This window comes from Salvia splendens, chromosome 5 (genome assembly GCF_004379255.2).
Source record: "Salvia splendens isolate huo1 chromosome 5, SspV2, whole genome shotgun sequence".
In the NCBI taxonomy this organism is placed as follows: Eukaryota; Viridiplantae; Streptophyta; class Magnoliopsida; order Lamiales; family Lamiaceae; genus Salvia; species Salvia splendens.
This window is the reverse complement of record NC_056036.1, coordinates 20,992,636-21,009,521: the sequence shown is the minus strand read 5'-3', so window position 1 is coordinate 21,009,521 and position 16,886 is coordinate 20,992,636. Positions and strand designations below refer to the sequence as shown.

At 37.9% G+C, this 16,886-nt stretch overlaps 2 protein-coding genes across 2 annotated transcripts; one reads left to right on the top strand and one right to left on the bottom strand.

The window, feature by feature from the left end:
• The first annotated feature begins 8,203 nt into the window (after positions 1 to 8,203).
• LOC121805038 (ras-related protein Rab11B) lies at positions 8,204 to 9,533 on the top strand. The gene is made up of 2 exons (XM_042204784.1): positions 8,204 to 8,651; positions 8,890 to 9,533. Exons 1-2 carry the CDS (start codon positions 8,428 to 8,430, stop codon positions 9,314 to 9,316), a joined length of 651 nt encoding a protein of 216 aa, XP_042060718.1. The 5' UTR covers positions 8,204 to 8,427; the 3' UTR covers positions 9,317 to 9,533.
• A 120-nt stretch (positions 9,534 to 9,653) lies between these two features.
• On the bottom strand, positions 9,654 to 14,648 carry LOC121805037 (probable E3 ubiquitin-protein ligase ZFP1). The gene is made up of 7 exons (XM_042204783.1): positions 14,326 to 14,648; positions 13,973 to 14,061; positions 10,945 to 11,784; positions 10,539 to 10,834; positions 10,332 to 10,412; positions 10,079 to 10,237; positions 9,654 to 10,002 (listed from the first exon to the last, which is right to left on the bottom strand). The coding sequence occupies exons 3-7, from the start codon at positions 11,768 to 11,770 to the stop codon at positions 9,859 to 9,861; spliced, it is 1,506 nt and encodes a 501-aa protein (XP_042060717.1). The 5' UTR covers positions 11,771 to 11,784; positions 13,973 to 14,061; positions 14,326 to 14,648; the 3' UTR covers positions 9,654 to 9,858.
• Between the last annotated feature and the right edge of the window lie 2,238 nt (positions 14,649 to 16,886).

Genomic DNA, 16,886 nt, shown 5'->3' with positions numbered 1-16,886 from the left:
ATATCATATTAAAATTGAATTTATTAATATCATATAATATTTTAAAATTTATAGAATCAAAGAATTATTTTCAATTCTTAAATTTTAATAATCATTTTATATGAATACAATTTAAAATGATTTATACAAAACTACTAGTAAAAAAATCAATAAAAGTTTCTAATGTAAGATAATCCATGAAATATAAATGAATATGAGAAAATCAACAAAATAACTAACTTGAGAAGAAAAACAACATATGAACTACAAACTTTAAAATCAATCTTAGTAACATATTATAAATATAATAAAATATAAATAGATTACTAACTAAATATTAGAATGCCCCACGAGAGAATCAAACTCTGTGCCTTACAAACAAGAGCATGGAACTCGGACCAATTGCACTAGCATCTCATATGTACATATATTATATATAGGAATTATACAAATGGTTGAGGGGCCCAAGGGCCCTCTGGCTCCACCGTGGCTCCGCCCCTGACAACAGGGGGTGCCGTGCACTCCCACCCCAATATTTTATTAATAAAGTATCATATTTCGTTCGTTATAAATAATTTTTTTTAAATATTTCAAAGCTTCAAACTCATTTCGATTTAACTATTTTTTCACAAAACATATATTAAAATAAAGGTAATTTTATAATGATTCCAAAAAGATCCTAATTGCATATATTTTTATGATAAAATTTGATAATTTTATTTAATTTTTTAATATTTTGACTTTCTGACTTATGTCAACACATAGTACATTTAATATCAATCATATGCAAATTCAATGTTAATCAAATATAGTTGACATATTCAAGACATTTAGTTGACATTATTACTGTTAGGTGTTGACATCGCGAGAATTACGAAAAAATGTCAGGTAAAAGAAATTACGAAAATGTCATTTTCGAATTAATTAATATAAAACGAATTACCACGCGGTACCACTAGATACCACATTTAGATCTAATAACTAGGAATTAGTAGTAGTTAGCGATTAGCAAATAGTTTGCAATTGATCATATTCTTAGTTTAATAGTCAATTAGGTTCAATATGGATGAATGAATTATTTAGGCAAGCTTTTAGGGCATCCATAATGGATTCCCCTCTAGCATCCCCTAGGCATGCACAAACCGAACCGGATCGACGGTTAACCGCCGGTTCGGAAACCAGAACCGGAATCCTGAGCGGTGGTTCAAACTGTGGGACGGCTCGGCGGTTCCGATTGGCCGGTTCAAGTTCGGAAAAAATGGAAACCGTAATCGCTGGTTTAAAACCGGCAGTTCAATGGTCAAAAAGTAGGGTTCCGGGCTACGGCATAGGCCTTTCAGAAATGCAGGTACAGGTGTTCCAGAAACCGCCAAATTCCAGTCGGTTCGCAGCAGTTTTGGCAGCTTTTCAAGTGGCAGGCGTAGGCCAGCAAAATCGGGCAGAAACCGCCGATTTTTCGTTAGAAACCGGCAGTTTTCGGTCAGAAACCGTGGACTGAACCTCTGGTTTTAGCCGAAACCGCCGGTTCCGGCGGTAAACCGGCCGATTTTGAAATTTTTTTTCTTTTTTTTAAAATCTCATTTCTTCCAATTTTTCTCCTATAAATACCACACTTCCTCATCATTTTTACTCACCCCATTCTTGTGTTAACAAGGATTTCTCTTGTTAATCTCAATTTATCTATTCTCTATCTCCATTCTCACTAATTTGCTCAAGTTGTTTACTACTTTATTGTTGTTGTGCTCTCTCTTTCACTACTTAAGTTGTTATTTGCTTACCATTCCATACTTCATAATCCATATTCCATATTCCATATTCTATATTACTTTCACTTTGAAATATGTCTTCTTCTCGTGGTGGTGATCAGGGCAAGGGAATTGCCCAAGATCAAAGTACTCGTTCTCAAAGATCCTAGCGACCTAGTCGTCGAGAAGTTATGGAAGAGGTTTCCTGCCGGGAGGCTGAAAGTTTGCAAGTAAGTTCTTAAAAATTAAATTATTTTTAGCATTCAATTCATAATATTGAGTTTTTGAATTTTTTGTGTTTTTTTTCGTGTGTTCATAATTAATACCTTCTACTTATATACTCCATCCGTCCCACTTTAGGAGTCCCAGTTGAGTTCGGCACGGGTTTTAAGAAATGTAAAGGAAAGTTGGTGAAAAAAATAGTGGAATGTGGGTCCTACTTTTTTATATTAGTTTTATAATAAAATGTGAGTGGAAAAAGGTTAGTGGAATGTGGGACCTAATACCATTTCTAGAATATTCCAACCGGGACTCCTAAAGTGGGACACCTAAATATGGTAAACCGGGACTCCTAAAGTGGGACGGAGGGAGTAATATTTATAGATTGAAGAAGATCATAGGACTGTCATGCTACTCACTCAAACGCATCAAGGTGGGGGAGGAGGGCAACAACAATGATGATGAGTACGACGTGTCTATATCGTCGGACTCGGACCACAACAATGATGATGTATCTTGTTCTCGTGTTCCGTCTAGCACCGGCGGAAATGAGGACATGTCTCCTCCCCCTCCACCCACTAAAAAAGCATTGAAATATGATATTTTTGTTAAATATTACAAGGTCTCGGTGGTAATTCCAAGTCCTGATGACCCCCACTCTCAAGAAGAGACATCGAGTTTCATGCATACTGTAACTATTGTCTGAAAGTCTACAAATTTACGAGCGGTGGAGGATATGGCACCCTCTGTCGTCATTTGACGACAAAGTATCATGTAGAATGCGGCACTACCGCTACCCAAACCCAATTAACTTCCCTCCCGGTGGCTCATGTTCGTCTCAATCAGGTGCGCCTCTTTTTAAATATGATCCTAAAAATGTTACTGAAACTTTGACTACATGGGCTGCAATGAAGCATTTTCCTTTTAATGTTTATGATGACAAAAAATATGAGGTTACTATGCAAAGTGCTTTTAACGTAGCGGCCAAAAAAAATAAGTCGAATGACCGTTCAACGATCTACCGTTCGACAATGTTTGGAGAAAAAAGTTGAGTTAGCACGTTATTTACTCAACTTGGGACACAAAGTGAACATTTGCTCAGATGTATGAAATGATTATTTTAATAGACATTCATACATGGGCATTACGGTTCATTTTGTGGATAATAGTTGGACTTTGAACAAACGTTTGATTGGTTTTAGAGAATTTCCCACACCACACACTGCACCCGAAATTGCTTCTTTAATTATTCAAGTTTTGAATGAATTTCAATTGTGCAACATATTTTCTGTTGGTTTTGATAATGCAACTGCTAACACTGCAAGTGTTAGTAACTTGATTGCGACTTGTTCTCCGGTTATTGATGGCAAGTATTTTCATCAGAGATGTGTATGTCATATTTTGAATTTATGTGTATAAGATGCGCTTGAATTATGGCAAAAACATGTTACTCCTATTAGAACTGCAGTTAGATTGATCCATCAAAAGCCACCTATTGGCAAAGCTTGGAAAAAGTATTGTCATCAAAAGAAGTTAAGGTATACGAACTTTATCATGGATGTGTCTCATAGATGGAATTCGACATATGATTGTTTGAATTCTACTTTGGGGTATAGAGATGAGTTGTGTAATTTTTTTAGAACTTATCCCTTTCATGGTTTATATATGTCGCATAGTTGTTGGGAACAAAGCATTAGTTTATTTAAATTGTTCAAATGTTTCAAAAATGTGACTGTTGAATTATCGGGTGTTTATTATTGCACTGTTATTCGTGTTTTAGAGCATTGCCTGTATATATCACTTGGTTTTAAAACAGCGATGAAAAATGCGGCTTCTTCTTCTTAATTGATGTGTGTTTTATATTATATGATTGACAAATGGCTTAAGTATTTCAGTAAGATTCCAACGGTGTTTTTGATTGCGAAGGTCTTGGATCCGAAATGGAAATTAGCCGGTACCTCTAGGATTTTAGACTTTTATTATAACAATTTGAGTTCTATTGATCTTGGTCCACTTCAAGCATTGCAATCGGATACCAGTGACGAATTCGAAGTAGACCTCTCAAAAATATTTCAAATAAACCTCCTGAACCGATCAATTGTCCAACAAACATTTGAGTATAACTTGTGTGCTCTCTACACCGAATATGAAACCAAGTATAATAGTACCCACCAAGTCAGAAGACCTAATCCTCCTCAACAACATAGTTTCGCATTTCAAACTGATTATGATGACCCGATGCGCAATCCCAATTAGTTAACCTATACAGCTACAGCACCGACGGAAGGTCAACCTTAGGTATGGTAAGTGAGTTAGATTTATATTTCGATTCACTCTTTTCCTTTAGTGATGAAGGTCCTACTCCCACCCAAGTCAACGTCCTCGATTGGTGGGGAACACACGAGAAAGATTTTCTCATACTTGCGTCAATAGCCAAGGAGATTTTTCGGTTCTGGCTTCCACTGTCGCGTCGAGTCCGCTTTCAGTGTTGGATCACGTGTGTTGGATGAATCAAGAAGTAGACTCTCCGCGAGAAATATGGAAGTCGTGATGTTACCTGATGATTGGGTCAAAGCTGACGTCAGAGAACAAGAACCTGATTGGGATACTCGTGTGGATGAAAAAGGTGAAGAATACACCGAGGATGAAGCGTAGGCCAACTGTCAACCGTCGGCCAAGCCAAATAGGTAAGTAAGGTAAGAGAACTACGTGGGCTCTGATTCCCCAATGCAAATGAGCATTGATGATACGTATGCACCTCAACTTAAATTTTAATCAACATAAATTTTGAATTTAAGTTGAGCTCAAGTCCTTTATACTTTTTTTTCATTTGTTTCAACTTTAAAAATATGCAAATATAATTAAATAATTATATTTGTATATACTCTAGTCAGTGAATGAGACTTCTCTATATGACTAAATCCGGGAAACTTTTGATAATTCTACCATAATTGTTGATTGTTCGACTAAACTCAACATTTAAGGTTGAATTGCTAAATGTGTCCTCAATTTAGTTATGTAGAAACATTTCCTTCCCTGACCAAGAGTATATAATTATAAATTTATTGTTCAAAACTTCAACTCTTTTTTTTGTACTTTGTAGATAGCTTCATTGTAGTCTCGTTATATTTAAATTTATTGTTTAAGACTTCAAGTCTTTTGTGACAGTTCAAATTGTTGTAAGTTATAACTTGTAGTTGTAGAGTCGTAGTATCGTTTAAATGTATATCAATAAAATTACAATTTTCATCGTGATTGTTTGAATTTTATTTACGCAAATTTCATAGATAAATAAATAAGAAAATACAAAAAAAAATAAAACTCGAACCGCCGGTTTTTTTAACCGGAACCGTCTAAACCCTTGGCAGGCCGGTTCAGGTTCAACAACTTTTCAAACCGTGAACCGCTAGCATCCCCCATCCATCACCAAGTCATTCTTAAATGTCAGGTCACAACACTCACGATGCTATTGATATCTAGTCAATCATCTCCAATTAATTTGCACTTTTAAGTATTAAAAAAATTTTAATTTAAAAATCCAAAAATTTAAAAATTGATAAAAGATACAAATATATAAATTATATTTTTTAAAAAATATTTCAATACTAGAATATGCTTATGTGTACCCAATTCTTTCCGATGAAATTGTCTAGGAAGATAGCATGGACTTATTCTTCCTCCATAAAAGTCATGTCCCTCATCTCCAATAGAAGGCGCTATTAGGCCATCCACAACGCTGTTCCTATACCGTTCCTATACCGTTCCTTAAACCACTATTTGAGGGCCCCACTGTACTTTTTTACTCCATTCCTTAACTAAGGAACGGAACCTGCAACCCTCCGTTCCTTAACCGTTCCTTAACCGTTCCTTAAATTACTATTCATTCTATTTCAATTTTTATTTTTATTTCCAACTAAATTAAATTAAATAAACACACTTTATTAAAAAACAAACATACTTTATTAAAAAACAAACATACTTTATTAAAAAACACACAATATTAAAAAAAATTACAACTTAAACTTAAAAAAATTAAAAAAAACACACAATTCAAATCCTAAAAAAATAAAAAACACACAATAAAAAACACACAATTAAACGTGGGAAAATAAAAAAACTACTCTGCCGGCGAATCATCCTCCGGAGGCGGTCGAGGTTTAGGGGGAGGGGGAAGACCAAGTAGTCCTGCCATATGCACAATTCTGTTCCACCAGGCCGTGTATTGGGCGTACGAGAAGCGGGAAGTGTCCGCCATTGTGGCGGTTATGTACGCCACCATAAGTGTGTTCGAGCCTCCTTGTGAGCCCGATCCCGAGGCCGACTGGCTTGATTCTCCTCGGCCCTTCCTCGCTCTAGCCGCTTTCGCCGCCTTCGTCCCTTGCGGACGACGGCGCCCACGGCTAGATCCCTCGTACTCGGCGGCCGTAACCCCAACCTCCTGCGTGCCACGATCACTGGGCGCATCGGTGTCACCAGACGAGTACTGGCCGCTCGTCGTGTGCTTTGTCCGCTTTGAGGTTGATCCCGAGCTGGAGCGGACACCACCGGCCCACCTTTCCTCGTCCTTGACGAGCTGCCAAATATCAACATATTTGAACTGTACACCGGTGTCCTGGTGGAAGGCGCGCAAAGCCGCCCTCAGTATGTCGGCGCCCGAAGCTCCGCTTTGGTAGTGCGCCGCTTCGGTGGAGTAGATCCCGCAGAATTTTTTGACCTGTAAATCGACTCGGCCAAAGTGAGCACGAAGCATTGTATATTTGCGCTTCCGGGCCCCTTTCGGCTTAGTCTCGTGGTAGACATCACGGACCTTTTCCCAGAAGCACTTGGCGGCTTGTTGGTTGCCGACGATGGGATCATATGAGACGGTGAGCCAGGCGGTGTACACCGCCTTTGTTTCTTCGTTGGTGTAGGGATGCCGGCCCAGATCCTCCGGCTCCTCCTCCTCATCCTCCTCGGGTGCCTCAGACGCAGCCCTGTAGCTTCCACCGCCTCGGCCTCCTCCCTGAGTGGGTTCAACGGGGATATCCTCCCGAATCTGGGACAAACCCTGGGAAAGCTGCGAGCGGGAGCCTCGAGCGTAGGCATCCACATCGAAAGTGGGTGGTTGGTACCCACCCGGCGTCGCCGACCCCTGCGTGCCCGGCGTCGATGACCCAGAACCATCAAGTGTGTTGTACATGGTCTCCCAATCGCCGAACGCGTTGAGATCCCACCCTCCGGCGCCGCCACCACCGTAATTGCCGTCGCCGGACATTTTTTGAAGAGATAGAATATGAAAATTGGAGAGAAATTGATGTTGATGTAGGAAGAATAGATGTGTAGTTGTGTATAAAATGAATGAATTAGGTGTATTTATAGAATAAGAAAATAAAAATAAAAATTAAAAAAATTAAGAAAAAGTTAAAAAAAACGGTAATGTTACCGTTTAAAAAATTTTTTTTTTTAAAAAAATTCGATTTTTATATAAAAAAAAATAATTATTGCGTCATTGCTGACGTGTCCCACTCGCGGGCCGGCGAGTGGGAAGCACGCACGCACGGGGATCGGCCACGTCGCCCAGGCGCGTGGCGGCTTGTTCCGTGCCGCGTTACGTGCCGTCGGCACCCGGCACGGAATGGGAACGGGACGGGAGCGGAATGCAGCGCCGCAACGCGTTCCGCGGCGAAACCGTTCCGGCGGAACGGCACGCGGAACGCCGGCGGCACGCGTTGCGGGTGCTCTTAGGGATGATAATACAGTCGCAACATGTGGGCTGGCCTGAACAACTCACTAAAATTATAACCCGATTAGTCAGTAACCTGAATAGGATTAACTCGAAAATTCAATAGAATGGCCCGAAAACCCGATGGAATATCTATTGTTCTGATTTGTTTGACTTCTAATCGACACTTCATTGATTATTTTGAAAGTCCATTGACTAAGGGCGAGATAAACACATAATCCAAGTATTGTTTTTGTAGTTTACTCTTAATTAAATAAGGTTTGCATTAAAATATACAGTAGTAGCATTGATCGTGCATCCAACGTTTAAGAGAATTGAACCACAAAATCTTATAGATTTAGCCAAAAATAGCATGATAAATGACATACTCCAGATTTTATTAATAAAATACAGATATCATATAGTTTCGTATTCAACACACAATATAAACCACAAATAAATTCTCGAGATAAAAAGAATTAATCAGTTATTAAATAAAATCTTTGAAATTTAATAAGCACATTTAAATTAAATAATAGTAGTATCAAACTTTAATTATAGATTTAGAGATAAGCACTCGGTAGCTGGAAATATCGCGACCATATTAGTCACCGCCTTTTCTCCGTTTCTTCTCTCATTTTCTGCCTCACACCGCCGCCGCCGCCGCCGCAAAACTATCTTCCCCGACTCTCCACGCTTGTTGATGGTGCAGAAGCGTTGAGAATATCAATTCGGATCAGGCGCCTAGGACACACATTCGCATAGTACCATTTCCGAGCTGCGATGGCCGGGGGATATAGGGCGGACGACGACTACGATTATCTCTTCAAGCTGGTGCTGATCGGCGATTCCGGCGTCGGTAAATCGAATCTACTGTCCCGATTTACGCGGAACGAGTTCAACCTCGAGTCAAAGTCTACCATAGGCGTCGAGTTCGCCACGCGGAGTATTCGCGTCGACGATAAGATTATCAAGGCTCAGATTTGGGATACCGCTGGCCAGGAACGGTAATATTCTGCCTTTTGTTCGAATTTTTTTTTCTTTGGCAAGTGCGATTTGAATGTGTTGTGTGTTTAAGTTTAAATTAGGTTAAAATTTGTAAATTCTTGACTCTTCAGATCAATATGTTCAGCACATTAGAAATTAGAGGCATTTGAAGTAACTCTGGCGGTTTGGCTAGAATTTTTGATGAAGTTTTGTTGAATTCTTTGATCTGGATATGTTTGAATTTCCGTGACGATTTAGATACCGTGCAATCACGAGTGCCTACTACCGGGGGGCTGTTGGGGCGTTGCTTGTGTATGATGTCACTCGGCACATCACGTTTGAGAATGTTGAGAGATGGTTGAAAGAGCTCCGTGATCACACGGACCAGAACATCGTGATCATGCTGGTGGGAAACAAGGCAGATCTGCGCCACCTACGCGCTGTTTCCACTGAGGATGCCACTGCCTATGCCGAGAGGGAAAATACCTATTTCATGGAGACGTCGGCCCTCGAGTCTTTGAACGTTGAGAACGCTTTCACGGAAGTGCTAACCCAAATATACCATGTAGTTAGTCGCAAAGCACTTGATATCGGAGATGACCCTTCCGCTTTGCCCAAGGGACAAACCATAAACATTGGGGACGACGTCTCTGCCGTGAAAAAGGTAGGTTGTTGCTCGGTATGACTGCAAACTGGTATATGGCTGGATCTGAATCTGGAAACACACTGCTTTGTTATTTGTTCGTTGGTTGGTTGGTAGTCGTCACCTTTCCGGTGATCGAGCTTGGCAATTTCAATGCCAGTTCTAGTAGTCTATGTTGTATTATGCTGCATTATACAACATGACATTTGCTATATTGCTGTTAACCAAGATATTGTTATTTCATTGGATTTCCTGCTTATGGGAGCTGTGAGTTTGATAGAATCTATTCAAGTTATAAATTTCTGAAGGGCTGAAACAGAAATTTATTTCCATAGACAAAAGTGAGCAACAATATGATTTAAATGTGAAACTAGAGAGGTAGAGAATAGAAGAGTCATCATCAAATACTGCCAACACATTATGGTCAATTCGAGAGTTCGAAAAGAGGGTGATGGCACAGGCATTCATCCAATTTTTACAAGAGAACAAACAAATCAAAGAGTCTGTACAGTTTATGATGGCGAATGAGGTATATACATAAATATGATACACGGTTTTTGTTTCTTATGAAATAATTGGTGTGATTAGGGTAAGCATTCCGGGTTCAAGGCCGTTGATTTGCAGACGGGACAAGTGTTCTTCGTGAGCAGCCACTTTTTTATGCACTCTCTGTGGTATTCATGTCCACAGTCCACACCTCCGATTTCTTCCCCATCCTCGTATTCCGTCTACACAAATGCTATGCTTACCGTCATTCGATATTAGGTAGCTAATTGAACACAAAGGTTTAAAAAAATCATGTACCTGGCATATGACACACAAATTGATTTGTTGATCCTGGCATGCTGCTTCTTCAAGGTTGATGCAGGAAGAAAATGTTCTTAGCTTCAAATGATTCCCGAGGAACTCCACAGACACTCCGGTGCCCACACTGCCGATCTGCTCTCCCAACGCAAGAAGCTCCTGTCGTGCAAAGTTAACAACAAGCTTTCATATCTAGAAAATTAAAAACTCTACTGCAAACCTACCATATAATATATACGTATCGCGTGATTACCTCATACGACATGTGATCTATGTCCAAGCGCATATGATCAAGAGCATCACTTGCTTCGTGGATACCTAGTATGGCGACTTCCTACACAGCAGCAGTGCCAATCACTATTACTAACTTTGCAAATCATCAAACGACCAGTGGTCGAACTCAAAGTTTTAAATCAATGTGACAGGATATTTAGATTGGGGATTGAGTTAGAGATGTTACATCCTCTGGAAGAACTCTCATGTGAGGAAGAGCTTGGTGGCGTGCACTTGCATTAAGCATGATTTCCCTCCGTGGTGGAACGGGCGCCACAAAAAATGACCTGGCATCCTGGAAATGAGTGATTCCGGTATTCGGTGCGCTAATCATTGAGATTTGATGGGCAGATGCAGCCACTTGTGATGGGAGGTTAACATTGTATCCTCGGATGCCTTGCATAGATGGCGGTGGGACTTGAACACCTTGAGGAAGAAAGCCACCGGTGCTCCTATTACTCACGCTACCCAGCATATCAGGAACTTACAACAGAGAGGGAGAGAGAAAGAGAGACGAAGCTCCATCAAATTATAGAACGAAATCCACATTCAAGAAAACCTCCAAAACAGTATAAATTCAGCATAATAATTACCATGGGCGTAGTGTAAAGGAGCATGAGCCCAAGTGAAAGTGCCAACATCACCGTTGTTTGCACCATAATGTATGTCCAACCAAGGATTTCCGGCCGGAGCAGCAAAATTGCCTTGAATCAAATGGCCACCATTATGTGTCACAACAGACTCGTGTCCAACCATGCGGAGCCTGTTCCTCGCACTTCTTTGGGAGCCACTTTCAACAGCTAATGTCGAGTCATTACTGCCATAATTAGGCACAAGGAAAGAAGTCGGGTCTATTAAGGTAATATTAGATTCCACAACCATAGGAGCCCCAGCCGCAACAGAAGAACTAGGACCTGCAGAAGCATTATGATAATGGTAACTACCGGAAGCCCCCTCCGCATTTTTCCTCTTCAATGACGCTCTCATGCTATCCATGTACGCTATGCTACTGCTGTAGGTGTCTGTAGGTATTCCAACGACCCGCGAAAATGACAACTGATCATGTGTCCCATGATTGACTTGGACAGGGAAATCTCTAATACCAGATGGGGGAGCCATAAATGGATGATAATGGCCGGATGGTGCAGCGATAGCTAAATCGAGATTCGGGGCTGGATGCTGACGCTGGGGACCATTTAACTGTGGCATTCCATAGAACAAGGTACTGTCATGACGTTCTGGAATATGGTGGAAGTTGAAATTACCCTGGTTTCCTGGTGCGGGGACCATTGAGTGAAAACTATGATGAGGAAAGTTCGCTATACTCCCATAAAAGATGCAAGGTTCAGGATTGTGGCCTTGTTGATCGGTTTCCATATCAGTTATATGACCAGTGAACTGAGTATTTCGGTGTCCCATGTTCAATGAGCTGCCTGCATCATATGTTCGTACACACAAATTCAGTATGCTGATGTTTAAGAAAGCATTGACTACAAAGACCATTACATTGAGATGATCATATGGTCATAACATGCCAAAACAGGGTCCGGGTCTCAGATACGAGATGATTTTGAGTAAAACAAAACACAATCAAACTTAAACCTGATAAAGAAAGGTTTCTTGATAGAGGCAGATGTGGTATAGATGGTTAAGAAAAATATCACCAACTGAAAGGATAAAATTAAGAGAAAAGTGAAGACATTACTAATTAATACTCCAAAATAAAGAGAACCATGGACATTGTCTGCCTAATTTCCATTTTCCAATTAAAGAAACACTTTTTTTCAGCGTTTACATGTCTACGAATTGCAGGAACAATCCAGCAGGTGACTAATTAAGCAAAAGTTAGATTAAGTTCCAATTCAAAGGCTGAGAATATAGCAATGAATTTCAGAATAAACTCAACTTCCAGAGGGGTCGCCCAAGTCCAAAGGAGCATCTCCAAATAACCATTTACTCAACTAAATGAATCATTCACCAGTATTTTCCTTCAACAATACTCCAGTTAATGAGAACAGTATTACACACGTGGATATAGCTACCTCATAGACCTAGAACAAAAGCTAATCACTCTTATTCCATATAAGTTGGGTGTTCTCAGGCGTGTCCTAACTATCCTAACCTAAAATATTTTATGACGTGCTCTGTTTTGTAGTAATCAAGTCATATTTTCACAATGTAAAATTGCTAATAATGGAGTTATATGCGTCTTAGTCTTAGAACCAATTCTTTTTCATTTTATAGTACTTTTATTCATGTCAGAAGAATTTGAAAATGTAAAACAGAGAATTGTCTTTTTTGCCCAAAACATTTCTAAACCAAGATACCAACTTACAATAAAACAAACTAATTACAAATTATTACAGCATGAATGAAGCTGGTGATAGATTTAATCTAGGACTTATCTCCCCATTAATATTCAAAATTTCAACCAAAATAAGAAGTGAGACTATCTTGAGTTTTCCTCCACCATTTCTTACACCAAGCAAGCTACGACAGGAATAATGCTGTAATAATGCAAGGAGCTTGCACTATATATCACCATTTGGAAAAACATCAGGCTATAGAAGGTAGCCACTTCTCTTAACAATAAAGTGTCACTTTTCCTATCTGAACAAGCATGGGACTGTAACGAGATTTCTGCTAATATGTTTCTAAATCCAAAATACCAATCTAGGACTACAATGTTAAAATTCTTCAAGCACCCATTGTTCAAGATTACATTATACAGCTGCATACTGAAAAGAATAAGTAAATTCACTTGCTACCACATGGAAGAAACCAGTGTCTGAATTGAACTGATAAAATACCAAATATAGTCTCAATGCAAATTAAAATACAGTGAATTATACATTCAAGACAAGCATCTGTTAAACAAATTCAAACTCTCCAATAGTCTAGATAAATATTACTCCAATTTGTGCCATATGTTATAGCATAGTTGCATAATAATGGTAAATGCAGTGGAGCAAAAATACAGCTATAAACCATATTAACTTCCTTCAAGCCAAACGGGAAAAACTCGAAAGGCATATAACGACAAACAGACCACACGAGAATCACATTGACAAAGTAATTAAAGCACAAAATCTCTACATCTACACATACAACATGGAAACAAATATCATCCCACTTGGTGTGGACGTGGCGGCATCCAACATATCAACTGAATTGGGACCCACCAGATCAAATTTTCAATTAACGAAGAGTTCTACTTACGCCCTCGTAAACTAAAGCTGATTTTAATAACTCCAAGACTACATTAGTGTCATTATGTTAGAAAATCACATTAGATTCTGACAGACTTGAAACAATCAAAGACTCAAAACCAAAATATCTTTCACACAGACAAAACTGAAAATGATCTTTTTAAGCAAATAAATGATCTTATAGAAAGAAATATTGCCATAACCTTTCAGTTTCCATAAAAGATATAGTACTATCATTTTCCCAGTTTTATCATAACAAAAATAATTTGAACTAACATTAAATTAAGTAAACACATATCTTCCCCAACAACACGCCATAAAACCCATCAACCCAAACAAAAAAATGGCTAGACATGCAATTGAGAATCTCAAAGCCACAGGCAATCATTTCAATAAAAGCAAAAGTTCCAACCTTTTTAACATGAAAATGTTTCAAGCTTTAGCAAAGTTTCCACCTTTGATAATCACCAGCTACAAATTCCGCGGAATTACCTGCAACTCCTGCAAAAAACAACATAAAAAAAATCGGGAAAAAACCCTAAGCTTCAGAAATGTATCAAAAGTGATCAATGATCATCAGAACTTCAATCAAATCAAAAACCCACAAAACTGATCCTATCAAAAGGCAAATGTATGCATTGCATGTTAAATTTTCAACTTTTCAAGCCTAATTAACATTATAATCTTGGTAAAGGCAATTCAAGAAGTGATTTTTACCCAATAAGAAAACTGCAAAAACTTATAGAATTATCCGGGAAAACTAACCAAATTAAAGAATGGTGAAAATACAAAGGCCGAGAGATCCGAATGAAGATGAACAGGGAATAATTCCCTAGCAATTTTTAGAGAGAGAAAGAAAGAATTTTTATGGGGAAATCACCTATTAATGTTCTCTCCCAATTCTTGTAGTGATGAAATTTTTCATAACTATTTATATTGAAAACTACTTGGCTAACGTTATTATCTTTTTATCCCCACTTTTATTCCCTGAATTTACATATATACCCTTCTCTTGGTAATATACTCGAGGTTATTTACGTCCAAATACAATTAAAAACTTATCACTTCTTTTAATTTTTCTCTATTCCTAGCTTTTTGCTAAGAACATCCACAATGGCGCCCGTCCCGGCGGACGTCCGGCCGGCGTGCAGGAGTTCCACGCGGGACGTCCGCCATTGCGCAGCGGTGACGTGGATACGGACGTCCGCTGCGGACACCGGAGTTCCGTGGCGTTCCCGGGAGGTCCATCGCGACGTCCTTGCGGACGTCCGCCATTGCGTTGACCCCACGGACGTCCATATTATTTTATTTTTTTTAAAAAAATTCTATAAATACAGCTCGAGGGGTCATTGTTGATGGAACTGAAGAAGCCCATATTCGACTCCAGAACAATATAATTGAAGAAGTATGGCAGCGGAGGGGTCGTCGTTGATGGAATTTGTATTTATTGAAGTATGCTTTTTTTAGATTTTTTGTTGAAATGTACATTTCTTTTTTTATTTAATGAAATTTTTATTCCGTAATCGTGGTGAAATTTTAATTCCATAAATTGTTTAATTCTGTAAATTGTTTAATTTGGTGAATTTGTGAATTTTTATTATTGTGGAAAGTCCGTCGGGATGTCCTTGGGGATGTCCGTCACTGTGCAGTGGGAAGTCATTATGACGTGGCATGAGGTGTTTTTGGGATGTCTACGGGGATGTCTGCCGGGACATCCGCATCAGTGTGGATGCTCTAAGCATTAGCTGTTAACATGCACTGAGGCTGAGTCTCTATTATTAATCACATGTTAATATGCACAAGAAGATGAGATATTAAATTGTTAAAATAGTTTATTGTAACTCACATGATTTTAGCATATGATTATAGAATTATGTATCATCATACACTATAGGATGAGTTAAATGCATATAACCTCATATAATAAGTAAATTAATATTCAATATGTCAAATAATCTGAGGTGATTAGTGTTACAAAATGTTATTGAGATTTAGAATTTATTAATTTATGAGTCTCTACTTTATTTACCATAAGTTTTGGGGTCCATTTCTTTGTGGATGCTTGTTTCCTCAACCTCATACAGAATATTCCTAGTATGAACCATTAACAGAAATACGATTCATCCATGTTTCCCCATCAACTCCTTTGTTTCATTCATAAATATATCAATATGACTTTAACTTCAAATTAAATCGATTGAGCTATACTAGTAAAGCTCCATACATAAATGATATTTTTCAAAGGGTAAATTGTGATAATAGTCAAAAAGTTTTATTAAATTTCGATTATTTTGTAATTTTAAAAGGAGTGAACTATATTTTTTTACTTAAACTTTGGATTGATTTAATATCGTTGGAGGGATTTTTGTACTTTTTGGGGTTTTTTTTAAATAATCTCGAGCCTTTAAGGGGTATAGTCTATTTGTGATTAGAGAGGCTTCCATCATTTTCTATTCTGAATTTCTAGATAAATACCAAAAACAATTGTGTGCAATAAATCAAGCCTATAATATTAGGATAGTTTAATTTATTTGTTTATTTCAAAAATTCAAAATATATTAAAATAAAAAAAATATTTGAATTTCTTTCATGAACGGAACAATAGACTAAAATGTTCTCTTAGGTTTGGAGGGTATTTTAGACAAAAAAATATTTACAAAATGCAAAAGTCGCTCCAACGATATTAAAACAAAGTCTACGGATATATCGTGGTATTTTAAAAGTTTGAGTACCGCGTTTGATATCAATCTAAAGTTTAGATACCAAAAATGTAGTTCACTAGTAGTCAATTAATATATCCTAACTTTGACATTTTTCTTATGTATCTTTTAATTTACATCTGGAGATAAAGTATGTATAATTTGAAAATCAAAATACTTTAGTTTAATATTAGTGTTCTATATTTTTCATATTAAAGTTAATATTTTTGTAAGTTATATACAAATTTGCAAAAAACATTAATTTTGACTTCCAAACTATGCATAATTAATTAATGTTCTCCAAATCTAAATTAGTAGGTCAATTTAGAAAAATAGTACTTCTTCGAAGAACCCATAATAGATGTCACATTTGAGTGATTACACGTGATTTTAGAAAATACTACTTGTTTTATGTGTTAAATGGAAAAAAAATATTTTGATAGATGAAAGATGCAGGTTTGTATACGCGTTTAGATTGGTGCGCATGTGGTGCGTCAACTTGGTCAGGTGTGACATTTCTAGTTCAAAACCTATAGTATTAAATTGCATATTCACATATTATTATTATTCTTTAGATATAATACACTATATTTAATGGTTGTTTATACAGAAAATATAGTTAAATAA